This window comes from Primulina eburnea, chromosome 8 (genome assembly GCF_022965805.1).
Source record: "Primulina eburnea isolate SZY01 chromosome 8, ASM2296580v1, whole genome shotgun sequence".
NCBI lineage: Eukaryota > Viridiplantae > Streptophyta > Magnoliopsida > Lamiales > Gesneriaceae > Primulina > Primulina eburnea.
Genome location: NC_133108.1, coordinates 20,914,658 through 20,941,306, shown reverse-complemented (window position 1 = coordinate 20,941,306; position 26,649 = coordinate 20,914,658). Strand labels below are relative to the sequence as shown.

Here is a 26,649-nt window from a genome sequence, read left to right as displayed (position 1 = left end):
TAAAGGTCGTCGCAGATTTCGAATCATTATTCCTTATACGAAATTTTCAAGAGTTAACTCAACTAGTAACCATGAGTCATCAGTATTTTAAAAATCTACGTCCCGAAAGCATTCAAAATTTTCATTATTAACTTATGACTCAAGGAGTAGAACATCAAAACTTACTAACCAAAAATCGTTATGCTCAAATAATTAATGCCTAATAGTCGAATTCTGAAGCATGTCCAATACTACAAAGCCAGCATGCATGAAAGTCATATATTTTTGCATTTCATGTCATAACATGCATAAAAACTTTGAATATCCAATCTCAAATCATAACATGTAAACATGTACTCAAAAAACGTATGTCATGTAAACATACTGGTGATAGCATTAAAACATGCACATGCTGAAATCATGACTTGATGCTTACAACTTAAAAGGCTTTAAAACTTTAAAACTTACAAGAATACCGCTCTGATACCAACTGTAACGTACCGTATTTAGAACAACTTTAAAATTTGCGAAAAAATAAAAATTTTCTTAAATAAAAAATAACTTTCAAAATTCGATAATCAATAAACTATTAATCCAAAATATTTACAATAAAGGAGAACACAAATAAAGTTTGCCTAAGAAAAACACTTGTTTAAACATCGTAAACGATACCGTAAAATCAGAGTATTAAAATTGTCATGCATAAAATCTTAGAACATGGGCGGTCCTCGGGTTTAGCATCCTGCGCAGTCTAAGCCGGCTCATTGGTCCCCACCCCTCGTCTCCTCAAAGTCATCCTCACCTGCATCAATCAAGTCTAGTGAGTCTAAAGACTCAACATGTATAAACTGGAGATAGCAATTACTACATAACAAAACCACATGTATCTTTAAAGTAGGGCTTACATACTTGAAACTTGAACGTAATAGCATAAACATACTTGAAAGTTGAACGTAGTAGCATAAACGTAGACGTGCCATCATCATAAAACTTTTCTTAAACATACTTCCATCATATATACTTGAGCATACATAACATCATTTTGCATAGAGATATGTTTCAAAGCAAATTACCCATACATAAATGCGCCTGATCAGAATAAATCACAGTACTGGGCTGGCAGGGATGTCCACTACCACATACATAAGATCCCCGGTCATATTTTACCGGGTGGATTGGTCTGGTCCCTGGTCATACTTTACCGCTTTCCAATCCTAATCAAACTCGGTCATATTTTACTGGGGTGGAGAGGTCATCGTCCACGTTCACCGACTTCCAAACCCGTTCATATTTAGTCACAAGTCATTTAGCATACCCAAAATAACTAAACATTTTCTTTTGCACGTCGAACATACTTAAAAACGTCGAGGACTTCGTTGGAATGATCTGGACATGCTTCCCTAACCAAAGCAGCAAAGATTCAGAAGAGCCCAATGAAGCTTGCAACCAAAACTTGAGAAAACGAGAAGAACGTGCACAAATTTTCACAGCTTGAGCGATGTTACGATAAAAATCATATCTCCCTCATTTCTTTTCAAAAAAATACGAATTTAATGTCAAATCGAAGGTAACACAATGTAATACAAATCATATTTTGAAAACATTTCTAGAAAACCAACCTATAAGTCGCAGAATTCGAAATAACAGAGGGTGATGGATTTTATGACACAGAAATTTCAGAGCATGTGCAGTCCCACAAAAATGATCATAAATCACTCGTTTCTTGTTCAAAAACTATGAATTTACTGTAAAATCGAAGGTATAAAAAATTCATACGTTTTATATGTTGAAAGGTTTTCCAGAAAATTGACCGAAAATTCCAGTATTCGAAAATACAGTAGACTCAATTTTTGAGAACCAAAATTTTGATCCAAAATCGTTTCAAAATTTTTTTCTCAAACTTTTGCATAACATACACATGTTTTTCATACAATATACATCAAAATAAATACTATGACAAGATCGATGCAAAAATAAAAGAATATACATGCCTTGATGATTATACTCACGAAACGACAAATAACGAAGCAAGGATATGCGAGAATCGATTCGGAACGACTTGTGGCGCGTTTCTTGCTATAATAGAACGTGAGTCAACTGAAGAAAATCAAAGGGGAAAAGGTGGCTGGAGCACTTTAAGAACCCTAGTTCTTTTCAAAAGAAAAGAGAATGTGTGTGTGTGTGTGTGTGTGTGTGGGGGGGGGGGGGGGGGTAGAAACGTGTAGATGTGTGTGTATTGAATAAGATTTTATTATGGGAGTTAATTAGGGGTTAATTAGGTGAATAAAAATTCTAATAACTAATTAACATGCTAAATAAAATACTGATCTCCAACTAATTTAGTAGCACCCCTAATTTAAAATAAAATGCACAAGTGTCAAATTTTCATGATTTGAAATCCCCAACTAATCAAATCAGTATTTTTGAAAAGCTTAAAATCTTAAAATCGCTTAATAAATTAAATTAGGCTTTAAAATGCTCAAAATTTCGTAAATCGTTTAAAATACAAATTTGAATGACTTGAAATAAAATACCCCATTTTAAAATCGCCTAAATCGTCGACGGTCTCATTTCATCGATCCCACCTCGAATAATCGTCTGAAACATAAAACTCAAGGAAAACGTTTTAACATGGATCAACTATACATATTATAATTTAAAATAATGTAAATTCATAAATCATGAATTTAAACCCAAATTAATGAAATAGCCATGCATTAAAACCATTTAATACAATACACAAGGAATTTAATAACTAGTATGCATGTGGTTCACGTGAACCTCAAATTTTCGAGTCGTCCCAATCATCAACGTATAAAGAAATGCAAAAAAATTTAAAAAATTGTTCACACCCATGACTCATGATCATAATATGTAGAAGAATGCAAGGTCATCGGGTTTTCATGTGCACCCCCAACTCCGCCTACTCAGTCTTCAGCACCTCCAGTCTACACATCCTGATGATCACCTGCATTAATCAGACCTAGTGCGTCTAAAGACTCAACAAACCTGAACCATAATAACAAGTACATATACATATCATGCAACAGTGAAAATTACAGTAATTAAAATAAGTTTCATGAACTTCAAAAGCGTAAACTTAAATATAACATATTTAAATCATGCCCTATCATATCATCATATATGTGTTCATTTTTACTTATTTAATTAAGATCATTAGTTGTGACTTTTATATCATCTCTAAGTCGATAGATCCATCTACGTATAACCGCGTTACCCGGCAGCGGGGACATCAGTGGTTGTTTTACCCGTCCACTGAGCCTTGGCCTTACATGTTCGTGTTCTTGTTCGTAATAGTCACAACCAACTCACTTCTTTCAAAACATGTTATTATGTCCATCACTTGTAAAACTCATGCATTTACATACCTTTTCTTAAAATCAAGCATGCAACGTGTTTCTAACATTAACATAAAAATCCATGTTCAATATCAACATATAAATTTCAAATATACATAAACAGTTGTTAGGGCATTGCCAGGACTGCTAACATAACATGGTTGCAAAAATGACCGGTTTCCCAATCACATTTATCGAACACCTTAAAAAATATTTGTGTTACCTAACCAAACCCTGTATGACCCAATTACACCCTCAAAAACTCGGACATATTGACCTATCAACACCCAAAACGAACCATACTCATCAAAATCCTTAACCCTCAAGTGCAGGACTAGCGCCTAAGCGCTGATTGAGTAGCGCTGCAGCGCTTGTAAACACATAGCTACCATGTGTAACGCCTCAGATTCGACGACTGTCCTCACTATACCAAGATGGGTCTTTCCAGCGTGTTTATATCCTGACTCACACGCACCCTAGGAAACTTCCCAGGGGGTCACCCATCCCAAAATTGCCCCAAGTCAAGCACGCTTCACTTTGGACTTCTTATGTAATGAGCTACCGTAAAGAAGATGCACCTTCTTGATATGAGTAGTACATATAAAATCTTTAAAGCCCTCTTCAACTGTACAGTCCATTACATTGAACAGTCTCGGAATCTCTCTCATTCCGAAGTGGGATCGGTTCATTCATATTCCCTCCAACTAGAAGCCTGCCAGGAGCCGCTCATTTTCCGTGCAACCTCATGGAACCGGCGATCACCCCCCGCCATCTTCGGCCCCGTGCCTCACATACCCACCAGCTTCCGCTTGGTTCGTCCTCGAACCACAGCGTACTAAGAGAAGACGGCTCTGATACCAACTGTAACGCCCCAGATTCAACGACTGTCCTAACTGTACCAAGATCGGTCTTTCCAGTGTGCTTATGTCCTGACTCACACGCATCCTAGGAAACTTTCCAAGGGTCACCCATCCCAAAATTGCCCCAAGTCAAGCACGCTTCACTTTGGAGTTCTTATGTGATGAGCTAACGAAAAGAAGATGCACCTTCTTGATATGAATAATACATATCAAATCTTTTAAGTCCTCTTCAACTGTACAGTCCATTACATTGTACAGTCTCGAAATCCCTCTCATTCCGGTGTGGGATCGGTTCATTCATGTTCCCTCCATCTAGAAGCATGCCAGAAGCCGCTCTTTGTCTGTGCAACCTCATGGCACCGGCGATCACCCCACGCCCTCTTCGACCCCGGGCCTCACACCATGCATCAACGTTGTGGCGCTACAAGAGCCAAAGCTGAAGCTCTGCAACGCCAACTGGGCAGCACCATGGTGCCAAACCTGCGGGGAAAAAGCCTACATTTCCACCTCAGAGCCAAATCTTCCTACGCTCCCTCGACCCGGACTACGATGGAACCAACCTATTCTACACCACAACCAAAACTTCATGCACTACCCTAGCCATGAACTTCAACCCCATGCTCTTGAATACATGCGAACCACCCATACGCCCCAAAACCGAGCCACAAACAAGAAATTTCGATCGGCCACCTACTGGAACAAGATCTAGCTCGAATGTTTCCATCTAAATCCATGGTAAACATGTTGTATATCACTCTTATCTCCCTAGCCATGGCAGACCCTTACAAAACATGATCAACACATAAGAAACATGCAAGAAAGTCCAACGTTTTCGCATAAAACCAAGCAAAACAGATGCATGACACCACTTCACTAACTTATCTTGCAAATACAATCCAAAATAGATATTATAAAGTGATCGATGAGAAAATAAGGGAATTAGGCGTGCCATGATGAATAAATGTAACAATACGACCGACGGAGCAAGTATCGGAGGACGTGCCGATGTTTATAACGAATTTCCTTTGAAGAAATGAAGCAAAGTTGCTAGGGCAAATGGTAAGGTGAGGGAGTAGGATTTTGGAGTGAAAACAATTGACTTACAAGTAATAGGATAATGAGCCTAGGTTTAGCATGTTGAGGTGTAACGGGCATGACTCAAAAACTGACCAAAACAAGTCCATTGGGCCCAATAACCCATATGTATAATGTTTCTTCTTGTCAGGTTTTCAAAAATATTACCTGAACCTTCAAAAAGTCCTCAATTTTGCTAAAAATTGTCTACCAGTTAAAAAAATACGGTTCATTGTGTAAAAATACTGCAAAGAGCCCATTTTAAAAATTTTCATATATATTAAATCATATATTATATAATTAAAAATATTTATTTAATAAAAACATTTCCCTCAATCTGTCACCGGTCTCCGTTCCTCGTTCGAGCGTGAAATACTGCTAAAAGCCCAACTAAATGCAGTCTAGTAATGTATGAAATTTCATGTCATAAACATGCATATAAAAATCATTAAATAAGCATTTTATTAAAACCATAAGTTCGGATGAAGTCAGGTTACGTCGTTCGAATTTCTAGACCTTACATAAATCGTGCTAGATTAGTGGCACAATTGTATACTTAGAAAGAAGACATTGACTTCAATGACATATTTTCTCTTGTGTTTGGCTTACAACAGTCAGAGTAGTTTTGACATTGTATACAGTGTTTGAACTACATCTAGAATAGGTAGATGTGAAAACTGCATTTTTTCATAGAAATCTTGAAGAAAAAATCTATATGTTTCAGCCATAAGGTTTTGTGGAGAAGACAAAGAGAACTTGGTTTTCAGGTTGAACAAATCTTTGTGCAGTCTCAAAAAGGCACCGAGGTGTTGGTACAAGAGATTTGATTCCTATATCATGAGCCTTGGATACAACAGACTTAGTGCAGACCCTTGTACATATTTCAAGAGGTGGTGATGATTATATCATTTTGCTGTTGTATGTGGACAACATGTTGGTAGCAGGCCCCAACAAAGATCTGATTCAAGAATTGAAGTCACAGTTAGCTATGTAATTTGATATGAAGGATTTAGGACTAGCAAAAAAGATTCTAGGAATGGAAGTTCATCGAGACAGAAGTAATAGAAAGATTTGGCTTTCCCATAAAAATTCTTTGAAGAAAGTCTTGTAACGCTTAAATATGCAAGATAGCAAGCTAATAACAACCTTATTCCTATTAAATTCCAGTTATCCTCTAAGATATGTCCTAGCAGTGAAGCAAAGAGGATGAAGATGTCTCGAGTACCATATGCATCAGCAGTGGGAAGTTTGACGTTCTCTATGATCTATACAAGAACGGACATTCCTCAAGTAGTGGGAGCAGTTAGCCGGTATATGGCGAATCCTGGACTAGAGCATTGGAAGATCAGATTTTACACTCAGAGCATTGGACTAGAGCATTAGGTACATTAAGTGAACCTCAATTGTTGCACTATGTTATGGAAGATCAGATTTTACACTCAGATGCTATGTTGATTCAGATTATACAGGTGATCCTGATAAAAGAAAATCTAATACTAGTTATATGTTTACACTTGCAGAGGGAGTAGTAAGCTGAGTTTCAAAACTGCAAACAGTTGTGACATTATCTACAACGGAGGCAGAATACATGGTAGCTAGCTCAAGCTTGAAAGGAGGCAATATAGATTAAAAGATTTTTGGAGGAGTTCAGACACAAACAAGAGAATGTTTCTTTGTTTAGTGACTGACAGAGCGCCTTACACATGAAAAGGAATCCAGATTTCATTCCAGGACTAAACACAATGGAGTTCAGTTTCACTTTGTTTGAGAAGTAATAAAAGAACGAAGCGTAATACAAAGGATAAGATAGATGATTTTTTTACCAAGCCAGTGCACATTGAAAATTTTTAGTGGTGTAGATCCTCAAGTAACCTAACGGAAACGTCAGGAGCAGAGAATGATAATATTGAAAAGATGTGTAGATATTTGTTTGATTATCAATCAAATCTCCAAGTGGGAGAAATTTCGGCAGAAGAATTATTGGTGGCAGACTTAGAATTAATCAGCTATATAAATAGAGCTCCCTCTCCTCATTCAAAAATCATCCATTCATCGAGTTTTTTTATCTCATCTTATAACATTTGAGTGCTTATGTGACGACTGCTACATAAAAATACTACTAAATTTTTTTTGACAAGCTCAATTTTTTTGAAATTCTCAAAAATATGCATGCATGCAATACTACTGAAAAATAAACTTTTTAAAAATAATCGTAATCAAATAACAGATAAAATACTGCAGTTAAAAATTGCCAACTCGGCATTCATAATTGTACGTGAAATAAATCAAGTAAAAAGAGCCTGATAACTAACAACATGTCAAGACCAAGCGTAATGAAATGTTCATGTCCACTCTAAACTCATACAATGTGATGTGCAGAAAATATGGTCCTCGGGTCATGTGCGCACATACAGCCCTGCCTACTCAGAATTCGGCACCTCCAGCCTCCTCAACAACATGCTCACCTGCATTTTCACACCTAGTGAGTCTAAAGATTCAACACACCTGTAACATTATACAAATACATATACATAACATGCAATAGTGGAAAATACCGTAATCAAAATACAATTCATGATCTTAAAAAGTCGTATGCAAAATCGTAATCTGTCAAGGCATAATTATTTTCATTACATATATCATTATATCAACATATACATGTTCGTTTTCTTAATTTGAATTTCAATTATCAGCTGTGACTTTCGTATCATCGTATTAGGCGATGGATCCATCTACGTATAACCGCGATACCCGACGGCGGGGACATCAGGGACAATATTACCCATCCACTGAGCATTGGTCTTACATATCATCGTATTAACATGTCATTGTATTAGTCACAACCAACTTCCATTCTTCAAACATCATATTTTTCTTCACTTAACAAAATCATGCATATACGAAATTTTTCCTTAAAACCAAGTATGCAACGTATTTTCATAATTACGTAAAAAGGCGTGTACTAGTTAACATAAACATTTAAAAAATGTCAAATTTTGCTCAGAGCGCTTCCAGGACTAAAAACCCGACCCGAGTGTAAAATGATCATTTTGGCCCTAGAAACCCAAAATGAACATTTTACCTCTGAACCTCAAAATTTCGAGCCAAAGCTTACCAAACTCCTTAAAACACCTCAAAACATATTAAAAAATACTTCTTAGACGTAAGCTCGAGTCCGATTCAAAACTTATACGATTCGTTTTAAAACTTGGATCGGGGGTACCGGTTTCAACCCGAATCAACCCGAAACCTAACCAAATTTTTCCAAACTCAAAATATGAATTAACTCTACTTGTTCAGCCTATTAACCAACTATTCCAGACCCCTTATGACCCCCAAATCATAACAAAAATCTATTGGAAAATTTCTGCTCAACCTAATCGATAACTACCCGCGACACTAGCACTAAACCACTGACCCTACACCTAACCAGCTGGGACCAGCCATGAACCACCCCCTCCTAGTCCACCTTAGGACCCTTCTGGACCAATCTAAGCCTAGCCCTCATCCCCAAGCAGCGCACCACTCGAACCACAACGGGAAAAGCACACCCAAACCTCCCTTGAAGCGCATTCGCTTCTAACCTAGGGACCCCTCTTATACTTGAGACCAGCTGAGTTTGGACCTCCCCTCGACCTCGGTTGGACCCTCCTCGACCGCACCTTGGTCTGGTTCAGCCCCATTTCAGCCGCGTCTTCCCTAAGCTTTCACCAAAACGCCCAAAACCCTAGCCTCCTATGCACCACCTTTCGGACTTCACCTAACCCTTGCACACCCTCGACTCCAGCATCATGTCTCCTTAGTTTACAACCTACAGGCCCCTTAGAAATCATAAAAATCGGCAGCCCCTTGCAACAATACATAAAAACTTGAGCATGAGTCATAAAAATGCAAAATTTCATGTCAAACTTATTAAAAAACATGAACACAAGGTAGATCAAAGGATTGTCATGCATTTACATATATTTCAGCACAATATTGGCGTGAATGAGGAGAAAACGAAGATATATGTGTGCCTTAACGTGAACATGCTCGCAAACTCGAAGATACACGCGTTGGACAAGCACCAGAGGAGCGGGGAGGGAGCTTGCTTGAAAGCTATGGAGGAAAATCGATGGGGCTGCTATTTTTTTTTCTTGTAAAAGTCGAAGGGAGGGCTGCTGGAAACGGGATGGGCGGCTACTGAAGGTTAAGTGGTGTTTAGGGTTAATGAATCTAGGTTTAATAACCTACTAATGGGTCCTTGATAATATTTTAGAAGTATTAAAAGGTTTTGCGCCCATTAAACATTAAAACAAACCCAACAAGCCTAATAACACTCGCGAAAAATATTTCATTTAGGTATGTTTTAGAAAATATTGACCAAGCTATCAAAATTCCCCTGATTCGATAAAATTTGCGTGCCGATTAAAAATATGACCCGACGAGTAAAACTACCCACCAAGGCCCAATCACCCTTAAAAACACTTCAAATTAATTAATTAAAATTAATTATTCAAAAAAAAGATTTTACCTGATAATCCCGGTCTCTGTTACTCGTTCGAGAGCGAAATGCAACTTAAAACCCTAATGCATGAAACTTTAAAATGATCATGAAGTGAACTCTAAACACGCAATAATCGTTTAAACACATATTAAATAAAACCCTAGATTGCATGCATTCAGATTACGTAGTTCGAATTTCCTAGAACTTACAGCTTAATTCTATAATATTTGTGAGGCTTTTTGTTCTCCTGTATTAAGAGAACGTATGTTTTATTTGAAAGTATAGTGCGTGATTGTACACCATAAAATATTATAGTGAAATTTTTTTCATCTTGCCCATGATTTTTACTCTAATAATTTTTGGGAGTTTTACACGTAAATTTTGGTGTCCAATGTATTTTTTTATTTTCATATTATTATCTCAATTTGCCACCAACATTAATTAAACTTTATGAATTTGCAAAATCTATTAAATGGTGTTTGAAAAGGACAACATACTTCAAAATGCATATAATTCAAATAATGGATATTGGTTGTTAGGGAAAGCTGACCAAATCTCATCGGCACTTGACTCCTCGGGTGACCAACTATTTTTTGGTAGCATAAATTATTATCTGAAAATCCAATTCAAAGCATTTGAAACCCGAAATACACGACTTGTGCCCACCCCTAATCCCTACGATGAACTTATCGCAAACATAACTGAATATGCAGCCATTTGCCACCAATGGTCCCTATTTTTCAATATTAGTTTGTGGCTTAAAACATTAAGCACTATTTCTTACGTCTTTAGTTTATGGAATTTACAGATGGAACTGGGAAACCAAACCAAGAAGGGATAGAATACTACAACAATCTAATAGACGCTTTACTTGAAAAAGGTTAGTTTTGTAAGGAGAAAGAAAACTCGTGAGAAATCATACGTGCAAGTTCTTCATTTCTAAGTAGTTGTTCAAAATATTGTTTTGTTAGGAATACAGCCCTATGCAACTTTATATCACTGGGATCTTCCCCAAATCCTTGAAGATAAGTATGGAGGATTATTAAGCAACCAAGCAGTGTAGGTGCATTGTTCGTGTAATTCACTTTGCTTACAGTGTAATTTCTTGGGTTCGAGAATGAAGTTTAATATGTCAAATTTTTTACTTGTTACAGAAAAGATTTCGAAGAATATGCGTTTACATGTTTCAAAGCTTTTGGGACTAGAGTGAAACACTGGATAACTTTCAACGAGCCTCACGGTATTGCAATCCAAGGTTATGATTTAGGGGTTCAAGCTCCGGGGAGGTGCTCTATCCTCGGACATTTGTTTTGCAAAGCAGGAAAATCATCTGTCGAGCCTTACATTGTAGCTCATAACGTACTCTTGTCTCATGCTGCTGCTTATAGAAACTACAAGCAAAATTTCAAGGTATTTCTGTTTATTAAGAACTTCTTTTTAGGGACAAAAAACATCTCTGGGACGAATCATAATAGACGCCATTTTTATCAGGAAAGCCAACGAGGCATAGTCGGTATAGCATTAGACGCCAAGTGGTATGAACCAATATCTGATGTTGATGAAAATGTAGACGCTGCAAGGAGAGCATTGGATTTTGGAATAGGATGGTAATGACGTACGAATAAAATTTACTATTTCGGTATTTTGAAAATTATGGTCTGTAGAGAATGATTACAAGCCTTGAATCTGATTTTAAGGTTTCTAGATCCACTTCTTCTTGGGAGTTACCCTCTTTCAATGCAGAAGCTGGTGGGTGAAAGACTCCCTGAAATCGGTCCGGACTTGTCCCCGCTACTTAAGGGTTCGTTGGACTTCGTTGGGATAAACCATTACACAAGTTTATACGCTCGTAATGATAGAACTCAAATTCGTAAGCTGATCTTACAGGATGCTTCGTCTGACTCAGCTGTAATTACCACATGTAAGATGTTATAAATGTTAGAGTAGATGCCCTGCAAGCCAACGGTTGGCTAGGGAATTTATTGACTCAAGTGAAATAAACAATCTTTATTTTAATATAATTTAAATTTTTATGGTCTTGTTATACTTTATCTGAATACCCATGCAAACAGCATAGATAAAGTCCTTGATTATGCTTTAATACAAATGAATCGTAATTCGATGTTGAAACTCATTTGTAAACACTGCATATTCTAAATTCGTTCCTAGTCGATTCAGCCGCCTAAAACAGGGATAAAGGCCGCTTGAGCTCGAGACTAGCATCTGTGATGTTGTGTACTGCGTTTCTTGGTAAGGGCATAGAGATGTCCAAACATGCAGATGGGTAGTCATATGATGATTATATCGAACAACCCTCCCTCGGACTTTCCAAGTGGTTATAATTCATCGAGAGGATAAGTCCGTGGTTATGATTGTACACCATTAGTCCTTACGACCCGGGACAACACTGAGGCTCTATATGCTAGGTCTGTGCTTTGACTCGTTTACCGGCTCCAGGAGAGTCATCAGGTGGCGAGGTTGGGTACAGTTGCGACACATATAGGAGCCAGTGCATTGTAGTCGGGGATTCACCGCTCACCTACGGGTGTGGATATCCTATGTGATCTGATGTAATAATAGTGCATGGAATCTCTGGCCAGAGTATGAGATGTACGTTGGAGAAGGAGTTCTCCAGTAGTACACGCGATGCCACTATTAAAGTTATCACATAGTTATCGAATTAATATGCAACCCTCGATGAACCAATGGTTGCAGATTCGATCGGGATATATGAGATGAAGGGACCGTACTGTACGTTAATCATAATCGACTGGTTCTTGCAGGCACTATCAGTGATACCTAGGGGATCATGGGGCGATGCTACTAGACGCTCTTACCATGATCCGATGGGTGCAATCAGAAATGAGTTCTGACATTCTTGATCAAGGTGTTGATGAAAAGAATGAGGCTAACTAGGGTAAGCCCGAATAAAGGATTATGTCCTGAATCACAAAGAGTTGTGAACCCACGGCTAGCTGTATCCCTGAACCATTGAGGGTCACACAAGTACTGGATTGTTTGTTCCCGTTGAGAGAATAAATTCAAGAAGTTGAATTTATATTATATAGTAAATTCAAGGAGTTGAATTTATGATAATTAAATTTTGAGATAATAAATTCAAGTAGTTGAATTTATAAAATTTGAGAATTTGATTTATTAAACTCAAATGTTGGGTTTATTAAATATTAAATTTTGGAGGTGATAAAAATTCAAGGAGTTGAATTTATAATGTATTTAATTTATTAAGCTCAAAAGTTGAGTTTATTAAATATTAAATTAAATATAATGGGAAGTATGTTTAATGGGCTTGAGTACAAATCCAACATACTAAATAATTAAAGTTCTTAATGGACTTTGATTAATTAATTAAACTAGTTGGACTAGATCAATTAATTAATCAAGCCCATTAATGTTAATTATGATAATTAGGTCATGTAATTTATTTTATTTTTTTTTTTAAATGTTTGACCTAAAATCATATCCTCCAAATATTATCAGGGATTCGAGATTGGATAATATATTGCATGTATTTTAGAATCTTCAATTAACTTAATTAATGAGATTAATTAAGTAAATTAAGGATTATAAATATAATAATAAGATTTTGAATCTTATCTTTACAAAAAGGCATGCATCGAGAATGGCCAAGATATGGGATGCAATTTTGGAATATTTAATTAACTTAATTAATGAGATTAATTAAGTAAATTAAATATTAGAAAAAGATAAGAAGGATTTGATCCTTATTAACGTAAGGTGCATCCGAAAGATTTGAAGAATATTTTTTGGGTTTCGGCTCTTCCCAATTCAAAAACTCTCGAAAATCTCTTCTCAAAATCAAGGAAAAATTCGGCTTATGATGTTGAGTCGATTTCTTCTTCGTGTTCCATCTCTACGCAAAAGTTCTTCTAAATTTCTAGTGCAATTTAGAAGAGGAACAAATATTTCAGTCGTGGACCGGATTAGGAGATCGAAGAATGTTCGTAGAGATTTACAACAAGAGCTACGTCCGCTAATACCGGTGTAGTTGGAGCCTCGTGATTTATTCACCAAAGGTATAACTTTTAAACTCCCTATGAATGTTATGAAAATCATACGAGCGTCCAAATCAAATATATTTTGATTTTCAAAATAAAATAAAAATTTTAAAACTTCCGCTGCGTTTGGGCGTGTAGAAAACCGGGATCCAACAGTGGTATCAGAGCCAGGTTCTCTATATCGTATGATTTTAAATCATATTGAATAATTTATTTCTAACCACACAAGAAAATTTTTCAGAAAATTGATGCACCATAAAAATTGTTTTTTCCAGAAATTTAAAAAAAAAAAAAAAAAAAAAATTTCGGTTCTGCCCGGAATTGTTCCGGGCAGACCGTACGCGCAGCACGCGCACAGAAGCTGCGCGGAGCGTCCGCGCAGCGTGCGTGTGGCGCGCGCGCAGGAGCTGCGCGGAACGTCCGCGCAGCGTGCGTGCGGCGCGCGCGCAGGAGCTGCGCGGAACGTCCGCGCAGCGTGCGTGCGGCGCGCGCAGGAGCTGCGCGCCACGTGCGCGCGGCCTGCGCGCGCACAGCGTCCCTGCGACTGCCCGAAACGTTCGGGCAGTGCGAGGGCAGCACGGGCTGGTGCCCGGGAGTGTCTCGGGAACCGTTCTGGATAATAGGCTTGAATTGTTTGGGCCTAGGGTTCGATTTTCTGATTTTTCAAATTTTTGGACAAAATTGATATTTTTGAAAATTGGTTCAATTTTTATTTTGGAAAATTGATTTTTAGAAAATTAATAATTTTCTTGTGAAATAAATAATTAGAATATGATTTTAATTATTTATGGTAAAAATGAGTTTTTACAAGAAATCAATTATTATTGATTTAATTGGAAATTAAATAAAGGAGTTTATTTAATTTATTAAATTCTTTAATAATTGTGGTGGTTAGTGATATAATTATTAGATATATGATTTATCAATTAATTAAATTATTTAATTAAATTGATGTTAATATTTGATATTAAATGCATGAAGGATGATCGAGAGCCTTGACCAATGTGTTAGGTGTATGTTAGGATAGTTTACTGTTTTATTCGGTTTTTTATTAATATTTGATATTATTAAAGTGGGCCTGGTTTATGGCTCGTTCCCACCCCATGAGATGTATCCCTTATGTGCCATGGCTATTCAAATGTAATTATTAGAAATAGTGGGAGATCAAGACTGGAAGATGGTGGGCCCGATGATTAAGATGAAGACATGTAAAATATTGGAAGCTCTTGTAATAGTTGCATTTGCATCCCTGCATTCACCTAGGTTTTGGACCTGGATCCATATCTGGCTCACATGGATCTAATAGTGTTGGCGATCGATCATCCTTATTTATTGTTGAATGTAATATTATGATATATGCGATATATAGTAGTATACATGTATGTATATTATTAGATAATATAGTTGCATGAATCCGGCAAACATACAAACTCGTGGCACGTGATTTTAAATTAAAATGATGAGACAATTTTAAAAATTAAAATCCCTCATTTTGAATATGATTCAAAATTTATATCAAACCGGAAAAGTAAAAATTAAAAGAGTTTAATTTTTCCTTGCCTTCCATCAACCGTGGTTGCATGTTGATCGCTACCCGCGGACAGTGTCTGGCTCATATTATTGGGGAGGCCTGTACGCCGGAAAGCTGTGACTTCCACCGGACATATGATGTGAATTGAGTGGAACTCCCATGACTTCGGCTCATATTATTGGGGGAACTCGTGGCGACCGTCTACTACAATTCAATATTGATGGGTTGGTTTGACACGCGAAAATAAACGGCGTCATATTATTGGGTCCTTATTAAACGTGAGGCAAAACACGCGGAGGTTGCATAGGGATGCAATTGGACTCTACCTTTTAGAAATTATAATTGGCTGATATTATTCGGGATTATAATTGGCTAATTGGACTCTACGTGCCTACTAAGGAAATACGATTTCCCTTTTTCATCAGAGGGTGGTGGAAATGTCAAAATAGTGGGAGGGAGATTTATAAAATAAAATCCATATTTTATATCTTAAAATTATTTTAAAATAATCAGCAACCATTATTTTGTTTCCGTATCAGTATATTTTCGATTTCGTCACGTTATAAATTTTTATTATTAACCAGCTAATCGAATCTAATTTTCAAGACTGGTTGGAAAAATTGTTCTGAATTCAGAGAAAATGGCATACACACTAATGTCAGTCCTGTTGAACTGACAAAGCATGCAAGATGGTAGGACCATAGTATGCAAGCTAAAGTGTAACATGCTCGCTTTTATGTCAAATGAACTGTAGAGACAGTTTGAGGAAAATTTTGAATGCTGCTGACATTCGAATGCTCGTGCAAGAGTTGCATGGTGCATGAAACTATGCAGACCACTTTCAATGAGCTCATGACTACACGCACGCAAGACAGGGCTTTGGCTCATGAGCATGGTGTACGTATGACTGGGCTTGCTAAGAATGTGGTGTGTCTGGAATATGTGATTCCTAACGAGTTCCTAGATAACATCAATTTGTTATATTTCTCTTCCTCATTTGACGGGGTTATGGTGAATTGAATAAGATAGATGATAGCCTTGAAGAGCTAGTCAACACGCTTATAATTTATTAGATCACCATAAAATATAGAATTGTTGTTTTTCTTATGGCCCTCTCGTCAGACGAAAATGGTCCACAAGGTAAGGGAAAGAAATGTTCTGCCCCTCACAAGAAAAACAATCCCAATAAGAAGCAAACTCTGAAAGACACTTAAAAGGCCTACGAAGCCCGATAAGTTAGAACATATTTATTTCACTGCAAGAAGTCCGGACATAAAAAAATTATATGCGCCAGAATTGTTCTGGAAATGATAAGTGAATGTCCGAGTAAACATGATTTCAACAACAAACAAAAGAAAGTTAGATGATCCAAATCCCACACAAATATGGCACGCTAGACTATGTCACATTTCCTAAAGAAGGATGCACAAACTAGTGGGAGAAGGCATGTTTGACTTGTCAGACATAAATTCTCTACTTGCTTGTAAATCCTGTCTAAAAGGAAAAATGACTAAGACTCCGTTCAATGGAAACGTGGAACGTGCACATGGTCTGCTGGATTTGATCCACACAGACGTTTGTGGCCCGCTAAGTGTTAGCACAGGATATGGGCAATCCTACTTCATTACCTTTACTGATGACCATTCGAGATATGAGTGTGTTTATTTGATAAAACACAAATATGAAGCATTTGAAAAGTTCAAAGAATTCAGATCTGAAGTAGAAAATCAGCAAGAAAGAAGTATTAAGGCACTTCGATTTGATCGAGGTGGAGAATACTTAAGTGCTGAATTTTTGGGTTATCTAAAAGAGAATGAGATTCTCTCACAGTGACTCCACCAGTAACACCACAATTGAATGGTGTTTCTGAACATTGTAGGCAAACCTTGTTGGAAATGGTTCGATCAATGATGTGATTCACTGAATTGCCTACATCGTTTTGGGGCTTTGCGCTTGGAACTGCGGCAATGTTGTTGAATAATGTCCATACTAAGCAGTGGATAAAACATCATATGAGATATGGATGGGGAAACCTCCCAAGTATTCTTACTTGAGAATATGGAGATGTCTTGCTTACGTGAAGCAGACAGTGGGAAACAAATTGGATAGTAGATCCAATTTGTGCTACTTTGTAGGATATCCAAAGAATTCTGTTGGATATTATTTCTATCATCCCAATGAAGCAAAAGTGTTTGTTTCAAGAAATGCCACCTTTTTGGAAAAATGAATTTCTATTAGATAGAAAAGGCAAGATGATAGAACTTGAAGAAATTCAAGATACTCCCTCAACTATAGTAGTTGAACCTAATCCCCAACAACCAGTAGTTGAAGTACAAGCTCCTAGAAGGTCTGATAGGGTTATTAGACCACCTGCAAGATATACGCTTCTTCATGAACAAGGCCATGATGAGTCTTGTGTTGGATGTGATCCAATGAATTTCAAAGAAGTAATATCTGATACTGATTCAACCAAATGGCTTGAAGCCATGCAGTCAGAAATGGACTCTATGTATTCGAACCAAGTCTGGAAATTAGTGGATCAACCTGAGGGAATCGTTCCTATAGAGTGCAAATGGATCTACAAAATAAAGCTTGGGGCGAATGGAAGGCACCAGTTGCTATGTTTAAGTCCATTAGATTACTACTAGCCATAGCATCATGGTATGACTATGAGATATGGAAAATGAATGTAAAGACTGCATTCCTCAATGGAGACATCAAAAAGAAATTTATATGTCTCAACCTGAAAGATACACATCAGTAGGAAGTGAGCATAATGTATGCAAACTTCAGAGATCAATAGATGGTCTCAAGCAGGAATCAAGGAGTTGGAACCTTAGATTTGATAGCACTATCAAAGAGTTTGGTTTTGCTAAGAATCCTGAGGAACCATGTGTGTACAAGAAATTTAGTGGGAGTGTAGTGACATTCCTATTACTTTATGTTGATGATATCCTGCTAATTGGGAATGATGTAGGATTATTGCAATCAACTAAAGTATGGTTGGCCTGTAAATTCTCCATGAAAGACATGGGTGAAGCATCCTACGTATTGAGAATACAAATCTATAGAGATAGATCAAAGAGGATGCTAGGACTCACCCAAGTCACTTATATCGATACCATATTGAAGCGATTCTCTATGGAAGAGTCCAAGAGAGGATACTTACCAATGTGTCATGGTATTACTCTATCTAATGCAATGTGGCCCAAGTCTGATGGAAAGATAGAGATGATGACACGTATTCCATATGCGTCAGCTATTGGTAGTATCATGTATGGTATAATATCGACATGTCCTGATGTTGCTTACGCTTTGATTGTTACAAGCAGATATCAGGCGAACCCTGGTCCAATGCGTTGGAAAGCCGTGAAAGATATTCTTAAGTGCTTGAGAAGCACTAAGAACTTGTTCATGGTTTATGAGGATGGAGAATTGAAATTGGAAAGCTACACGAATTCTAGCTTCCAATGTGACGTAGATGATTCGAAATCGACCTCTGATTTTGTATTCATGCTTAATGGTGCGGCTGTCTCTTGGAAAAGTTTCAAACAAGACACCGTTGCGGATTCCACCACTGAAGCTGAATACATTGTTGCATCTGATGCATCCAAAGAGGTAGTTTGGATGAGGAATTTTGTCCAAGAGTTGGGCGTTATTCCTAATAGAGTTGATCCAGTCCCGTCGTACTGCGACAACACTGGTGCCATTGCGCAAGCAAAGGAACCAAGGTCTCATCAGCGATCCAAACATGTACTGAGGAAGTTCCACATCATGCGGGAGATTGTGGGAAGAGGAGACATATCAGTCGAAAGACTTCCCTCTGCAGATAATGTTGCTGATCCACTTACATAGCCCTAGCCAAGACCATTGTTTGAGTAGCATCGCGAAGCAATGGGATTATGGGTAGCTGGCTCTAGGGCAAGTGGGAGATTGTTAGAGTAGATGCCCTGCAAGCCAACGGTTGGCTAGGGAATTTATTGACTCAAGTGAAATAAACAATCTTTATTTTAATATAATTTAAATTTTTATGGTCTTGTTATACTTTATCTGAATACCCATGCAAACAGCATAGATAAAGTCCTTGATTATGCTTTAATACAAATGAATCGTAATTCGATGTTGAAACTCATTTGTAAACACTGCATATTCTAAATTCGTTCCTAGTCGATTCAGCCGCCTAAAACAGGGATAAAGGCCGCTTGAGCTCGAGACTAGCATCTGTGATGTTGTGTACTGCGTTTCTTGGTAAGGGCATAGAGATGTCCAAACATGCAGATGGGTAGTCATATGATGATTATATCGAACAACCCTCCCTCGGACTTTCCAAGTGGTTATAATTCATCGAGAGGATAAGTCCGTGGTTATGATTGTACACCATTAGTCCTTACGACCCGGGACAACACTGAGGCTCTATATGCTAGGTCTGTGCTTTGACTCGTTTACCGGCTCCAGGAGAGTCATCAGGTGGCGAGGTTGGGTACAGTTGCGACACATATAGGAGCCAGTGCATTGTAGTCGGGGATTCACCGCTCACCTACGGGTGTGGATATCCTATGTGATCTGATGTAATAATAGTGCATGGAATCTCTGGCCAGAGTATGAGATGTACGTTGGAGAAGGAGTTCTCCAGTAGTACACGCGATGCCACTATTAAAGTTATCACATAGTTATCGAATTAATATGCAACCCTCGATGAACCAATGGTTGCAGATTCGATCGGGATATATGAGATGAAGGGACCGTACTGTACGTTAATCATAATCGACTGGTTCTTGCAGGCACTATCAGTGATACCTAGGGGATCATGGGGCGATGCTACTAGACGCTCTTACCATGATCCGATGGGTGCAATCAGAAATGAGTTCTGACATTCTTGATCAAGGTGTTGATGAAAAGAATGGGGCTAACTAGGGTAAGCCCGAATAAAGGATTATGTCCTGAATCACAAAGAGTTGTGAACCCACGGCTAGCTGTATCCCTGAACCATTGAGGGTCACACAAGTACTGGATTGTTTGTTCCCGTTGAGAGAATAAATTCAAGAAGTTGAATTTATATTATATAGTAAATTCAAGGAGTTGAATTTATGATAATTAAATTTTGAGATAATAAATTCAAGTAGTTGAATTTATAAAATTTGAGAATTTGATTTATTAAACTCAAATGTTGGGTTTATTAAATATTAAATTTTGGAGGTGATAAAAATTCAAGGAGTTGAATTTATAATGTATTTAATTTATTAAGCTCAAAAGTTGAGTTTATTAAATATTAAATTAAATATAATGGGAAGTATGTTTAATGGGCTTGAGTACAAATCCAACATACTAAATAATTAAAGTTCTTAATGGACTTTGATTAATTAATTAAACTAGTTGGACTAGATCAATTAATTAATCAAGCCCATTAATGTTAATTATGATAATTAGGTCATGTAATTTATTTTATTTTTTTTTTTAAATGTTTGACCTAAAATCATATCCTCCAAATATTATCAGGGATTCGAGATTAGATAATATATTGCATGTATTTTAGAATCTTCAATTAACTTAATTAATGAGATTAATTAAGTAAATTAAGGATTATAAATATAATAATAAGATTTTGAATCTTATCTTTACAAAAAGGCATGCATCGAGAATGGCCAAGATATGGGATGCAATTTTGGAATATTTAATTAACTTAATTAATGAGATTAATTAAGTAAATTAAATATTAGAAAAAGATAAGAAGGATTTGATCCTTATTAACGTAAGGTGCATCCGAAAGATTTGAAGAATATTTTTTGGGTTTCGGCTCTTCCCAATTCAAAAACTCTCGAAAATCTCTTCTCAAAATCAAGGAAAAATTCGGCTTATGATGTTGAGTCGATTTCTTCTTCGTGTTCCATCTCTACGCAAAAGTTCTTCTAAATTTCTAGTGCAATTTAGAAGAGGAACAAATATTTCAGTCGTGGACCGGATTAGGAGATCGAAGAATGTTCGTAGAGATTTACAACAAGAGCTACGTCCGCTAATACCGGTGTAGTTGGAGCCTCGTGATTTATTCACCAAAGGTATAACTTTTAAACTCCCTATGAATGTTATGAAAATCATACGAGCGTCCAAATCAAATATATTTTGATTGTCAAAATAAAATAAAAATTTTAAAACTTCCGCTGCGTTTGGGCGTGTAGAAAACCGGGATCCAACAATAAAAGCGAGTAAAAGCTCAATCTTTCTGTCTAAGATTCATCAACATGATATTAATGTTCTATTTCTGCATGTTTCAATAGCTTCAAAGCGAGGAATCTCTATTGGCGAGAGGGTAAGTAGCATCATTTTACCATAATGATTATGAACCAAAATCAGTCCCTGGCCCTGGAGTAAGCTATGTCTTCTTGCTGTTCCCTCTTTCCAGGCTGCGTCTAGTTGGTTGCACATTGTTCCATGGGGTATTCGGAAGCTGGCGAACTACATCAAAGAAAAGTATGGGAATCCACCTGTAATAATAACCGAAAATGGTGAGTCTGTTTCTTTGAAAACTCTTTGAATTCTAGTGATATATTTGAAATAAATTGAATTCATGATTCCAGGGATGGATGATCCTAATAGATCACATGAAACACTAGATAAAGCATTGAAGGATGATAAGAGAATAAATTTTCACAGGGACTACCTTTCAAATCTTTCAGCTGCCATAAGGTAATGACGTAAATATTACCAGCATGATTTTTATTTCTCTTTGGTTTCTCAAACGGCTAAATCTCATTTTTATTTACTCGTGTAAATATTCACATGTATGACGTTTTACTTTATAATAATAACAATATTCACATGATTAAAAACATAATTTTTAGTCTTCAAACCCATATCAAATATTTAGAAAATTCATTAAATTTAGGTCGATTTCATAATGTAGGCAAGACAAGTGCGATATCCGTGGTTACTTCGTTTGGTCGTTGCTCGACAATTGGGAATGGAACATGGGATATACGGTTCGGTTCGGGATATATTATGTGGATTTCAAGAACAACCTTACCAGGATTCCCAAGTCCTCAGTCAAGTGGTTCCGGAACATGCTAAACTCAAAACGAGAATCTAGCCATGTGTTTCAATAGTATGCGTCGGTACCATTGAACACTCTATAGGATTGATTGTCTACATTATACCAAGTGAAAACAAATTGAAACACTTCTCATAATTAATTGTTGTACTTTGTAATCATACACATAAACTGGGATAAATCAAGCAGAATTGTTTTTTTCTGTCAAGTTTTTTTTCTCCCTCTAAAGAGAAGTTAATATAGATTTTAATGGGAAAAAGTGACGAGTTGGCATGCATGATGCATACATTACATTCTTTCATAAGACTCATATATATTATGTAGACCAATACACTTGCATACTTGTATCATTTTTTTTATAATTCTTTTGCTTTATATTTAAATGAGTATAAAATGTAATTATAAGAAGAGTGAGTCTCATGTGAGACCGTCTCACGGGTCATAATTCGTGAGACGGGTCAACCTTACCCATATTCACAATAAAAAGTAATACTCTTAGCATAAAAAGTAATATTTTTTTATGGGTGACCCAAATAAGAGATCCGTCTCACAAATACGACCCGTGAGACCGTCTCACACAAGTTTTTGCCTTATAAGAAATAGTGAGAGAATATATTGTAATTTTGATATATAAAATTAAAAAATTAAATAAAAGAGAAAAAAAGACGAAACCAAGAATTGAACCTTCACAACTTGATGGTTAGAAAACAAAGACTATATCAGCTAAGCTATATGTGATTATAGTATTTTTAACACTTTATTGATATATATATATATATATATTAAAACAGACAATAACACTAAAAATTATTTAATCTAAAGGTCTCCGACTTAATAATATAATAATATAGATAATATAGTATAGCTAGTATAGAAGTATAGATATGTATACAAAATGTATACCCAACGAAAATGCATAAAAAGTAATTTCCAGAAATACCCTTAAATCTGAATATTAATTTTAGATTTTTATTAGAGAAATGGAACTCTTTTCTCTAGAAACATGATACTTTTTTAACACGAAAAGTTCGAACACCTTTTAAAAAAAATGAAACCAGGCTTAAAAATCTAAAATAAATTAAACGAAATCTTTTAAATGCGAATATGTATTTTGACTTCAGATTTTTCGGAAGCTTCAATTTTTAATAAATGATTTTAAACATTGATAAATCTATCATCAATCGACGCGAACAAAGCCAAAATGAAGTCTTAATTCTCTAATTTTTCATTAAATGCAGATAAGAGTGTAAAATTGAGTCGACAAGAATATTAAATGAGGGGTCATCAATGTTGGCATATTTGAATTGAATTTGTAAAAGAAACGTGGGCTGTTTGATGGTTTGAATAATTCAGAAGACGGAGACGCGTATAAAACGCGTCTTCACACTGACAGGGGCTCTATAAATAGGGCTCCTCCCTTCATTCTGAAATCATCCCTTCTTTGAGTTTTCTATCATCTTATAGGCATTTGAGTGCTAAGTTCTATAATATTTGTGAGGTTTTTGTTCTCCTGTATTAAGAGAGTGTGTGTTTTATTTGGAAACACAGTGAGCGATCTGTACACCACAAAATATTATAGTGGAATTTTTTCATCTTGCCCGTTGTTTTTACCCTAATAATTTTTGGGGGTTTTCCACGTAAATCTCGGTGTCCAGTTTATTCTTTATTTTCGTGTTTTATCATCTCAAATTCCGCACCTAGGACCAACAAGTGGTATCAGAGCCTTGGTTTAAAATTTCTTAAAATTTTTAGTATGTGGTTGTAGCCTAGACTGATCTCCCACATCAGAAAAATTTTTTTGAGATTTTTTATTTAAGACGGGATTATTTTGTCCAGTCTACTAAAATTGTTGTAGACATAATGGCGGGTAGGTATGAGATAGAAAAGTTCAATGGTAGCAATTTTATGCTATGGAAAATAGAGATACAAGCAGTTTTAAGAAAGAAGAATTGCATGGCGGCTATTGGAGATAGACCGGTGGAGACTGCGGATGATGGAAAGTGGAATGAGATGAATGATAATATTGTTGCCAATTTACACTTGGATATAGCAGACGAAGTTTTGTCTAGTATCTCTAGGATAAAAACAGCAAAAGTTATCTGGGATACTCTGACAAAGATGTACGAGGTCAAGTCGCTACACAACATGATTTTCCTAAAGAAATGGCTTTATACTCTTAGGATGGCGGAATCTTCATCGATGACCGACCATATCAACACACTAAATACCTACTTACCCAACTAACTTCCATGTGGCATAAAATAGGAGAAAATGAACGTGCGGAGCTTCTACTTTAAAGTCTACCAAATTCATATGATCAACTTATTATCAATATTACCAACAATATTCTTACGGGTTTTTTAAGATTCGACGATATCTTAACTGTGGTTCTCGGAGAAGAAAACCGGCGCAAGAATAAGGAAGTTAGGTTGGTAACCTCGAAGCAGGCAGAGGCTTTACCGATGATAAGAGGAAGATTTATGGACAATGACTCCAGTGGGAGCCAAAAACGAAGTACATCAAAGTCGAGAAGTAAGAAGAAAAATATTTACTGCTTTAAATGTGGCGGTAAAAGGCACTTCAAGAAAGAGTGTACGAGTATTGAAAAAAGTTCTCAAGGAAATGTGGCCAGTACTTCAGGCAGTGGTGAAATATTATTCAACGAAGCAACAACAGTTGCAGAAGGCAGACACAAATTTTGTGACACGTGGATTATGGATTCAGGAGCGACATGGCACATGAAATCTCGGAGAGAATGGTTTGATCATTATGAACCAGTCTCAGGAGGATCTGTATTCATGGGAAATGATCATGCCTTAGAAATCGCTGGGGTCGGTACTGTAATGCCCGAGAATTTTGTTTTTGTAATCTGAAATGATTTACTGATAATCGAGGTGATTATAGATAGAAAGGATTGGACCGGGAAAGACGAGAAAAGAAACGACAAATGTGCGAGGAAAGTACACCTCGCGCATATGCGCGGCACTGATGCACGTATATGCGCGAGATGGGCAGAGGATCTTGCGCATATGTGCGAAGCGAGTGCGTGCATATGCGCGAGCTATGCGGGACGAATTGTGCGGAGACAGTAGGTCTCGCGCATATGCGCGGCAATGGGGCACGCATATACTCAAGCTGCCGAGACTCGAAGGTCTGTCAGCGCATATGCGCGAGATGTGTTGCACCAAAGATGAGCCACTTGCCCCTTGAACATGCAATATATATATGACAAGCCTCTCAAATTTCTTCAGAATAAGCAAGGGAAGAATCGAGGAGACCTTGGGGAGATTTTCAATTCTTGATCGTAGAATTCAAGTTGTCATAAATCCATTTGTTCGATTTTGAATCAGACTTCAGTACCGTGTTCCTAGCGACAACAGCTACAATAGGACGTATGTTTTATTGAATTCTGATATGCTTTGGAATTATGATATTGGGGGAATTATGATTTGACAGATATATTGTGTTCTGGGTATACTGATCAGTATATAATTGAAGTTAGATCGAAGAACGGACTATTTATATAATTTTTATGATTTTTCAGAGCTGATATGATCGAGATTGTACAGATTTGATAATATGACATGTTATTATTGAAGATTATGATTCGTATTGATATCGATTATGAGTTGTGGTTTTATATCTGTGATGTTGAGATTGACGGGGTTATCAAGACTGTATTGTTATGTCGTCTAAACATCAGTAGATTGATTTTGATCAGATTCAGTATTGATTGAGATTGTATCATGATATCGTTGATATGGATCAGATTATGTTTGATTTGAGCATTGATCAGAACAGGTCCTGAATTGAGTTATACATTGATATAGTGTATTCGATATTGTTATTGCCAGATTGATTTGACAGGCAGTGAGTTCGAGAATTCGACAGAGTCAGATCGACAGAACGAAACAAAAGGTATAAATTGATGTTGATGCGGGATTGCACAACTCAAGTTAGATTCGACTTGAGTTTCCCAAAATCACATACTTTACCTTATTACATTGATATTTTCAAATGAATGAGACTGATATCTTTGATATATTGATTTATGTTTTGAGTCATAGGCGGATGCTCCTAGTTGTAGACGATTGATCTCGTGACAGAGGTACCAGATAATTATGGAATCGTCACTGGGCCATTGCACATTGTCACAGAGATTTGGCAGGATATGCCAGGGTTGATATGCCTAGATGATTGGCAGGTATGCCAGGGCGGATGTGCCTAGTCTGTGGCTGATTCGCCAAGACGCCGGCCGTTTGGTCGTATCAATATGTTGGG

General features: G+C 36.9%; 1 protein-coding gene across 1 annotated transcript in view; it reads left to right on the top strand.

Moving 5' to 3' along the window:
• LOC140839192 (putative beta-glucosidase 41) overlaps nt 1–22,563 on the top strand; it is a 61,122-nt gene extending 38,559 nt beyond the window's left edge. The window contains exons 5-13 of the mRNA XM_073205823.1: nt 10,567–10,638; nt 10,730–10,817; nt 10,913–11,168; nt 11,250–11,365; nt 11,456–11,679; nt 21,599–21,630; nt 21,724–21,826; nt 21,899–22,007; nt 22,225–22,563. Of these exons, the coding sequence (XP_073061924.1) occupies nt 10,567–10,638; nt 10,730–10,817; nt 10,913–11,168; nt 11,250–11,365; nt 11,456–11,679; nt 21,599–21,630; nt 21,724–21,826; nt 21,899–22,007; nt 22,225–22,423 (1,199 nt within the window). The 3' untranslated portion in view covers nt 22,424–22,563. The remainder of the gene's footprint in view (nt 1–10,566; nt 10,639–10,729; nt 10,818–10,912; nt 11,169–11,249; nt 11,366–11,455; nt 11,680–21,598; nt 21,631–21,723; nt 21,827–21,898; nt 22,008–22,224) is intronic.
• The last annotated feature ends 4,086 nt before the right edge of the window (nt 22,564–26,649 follow it).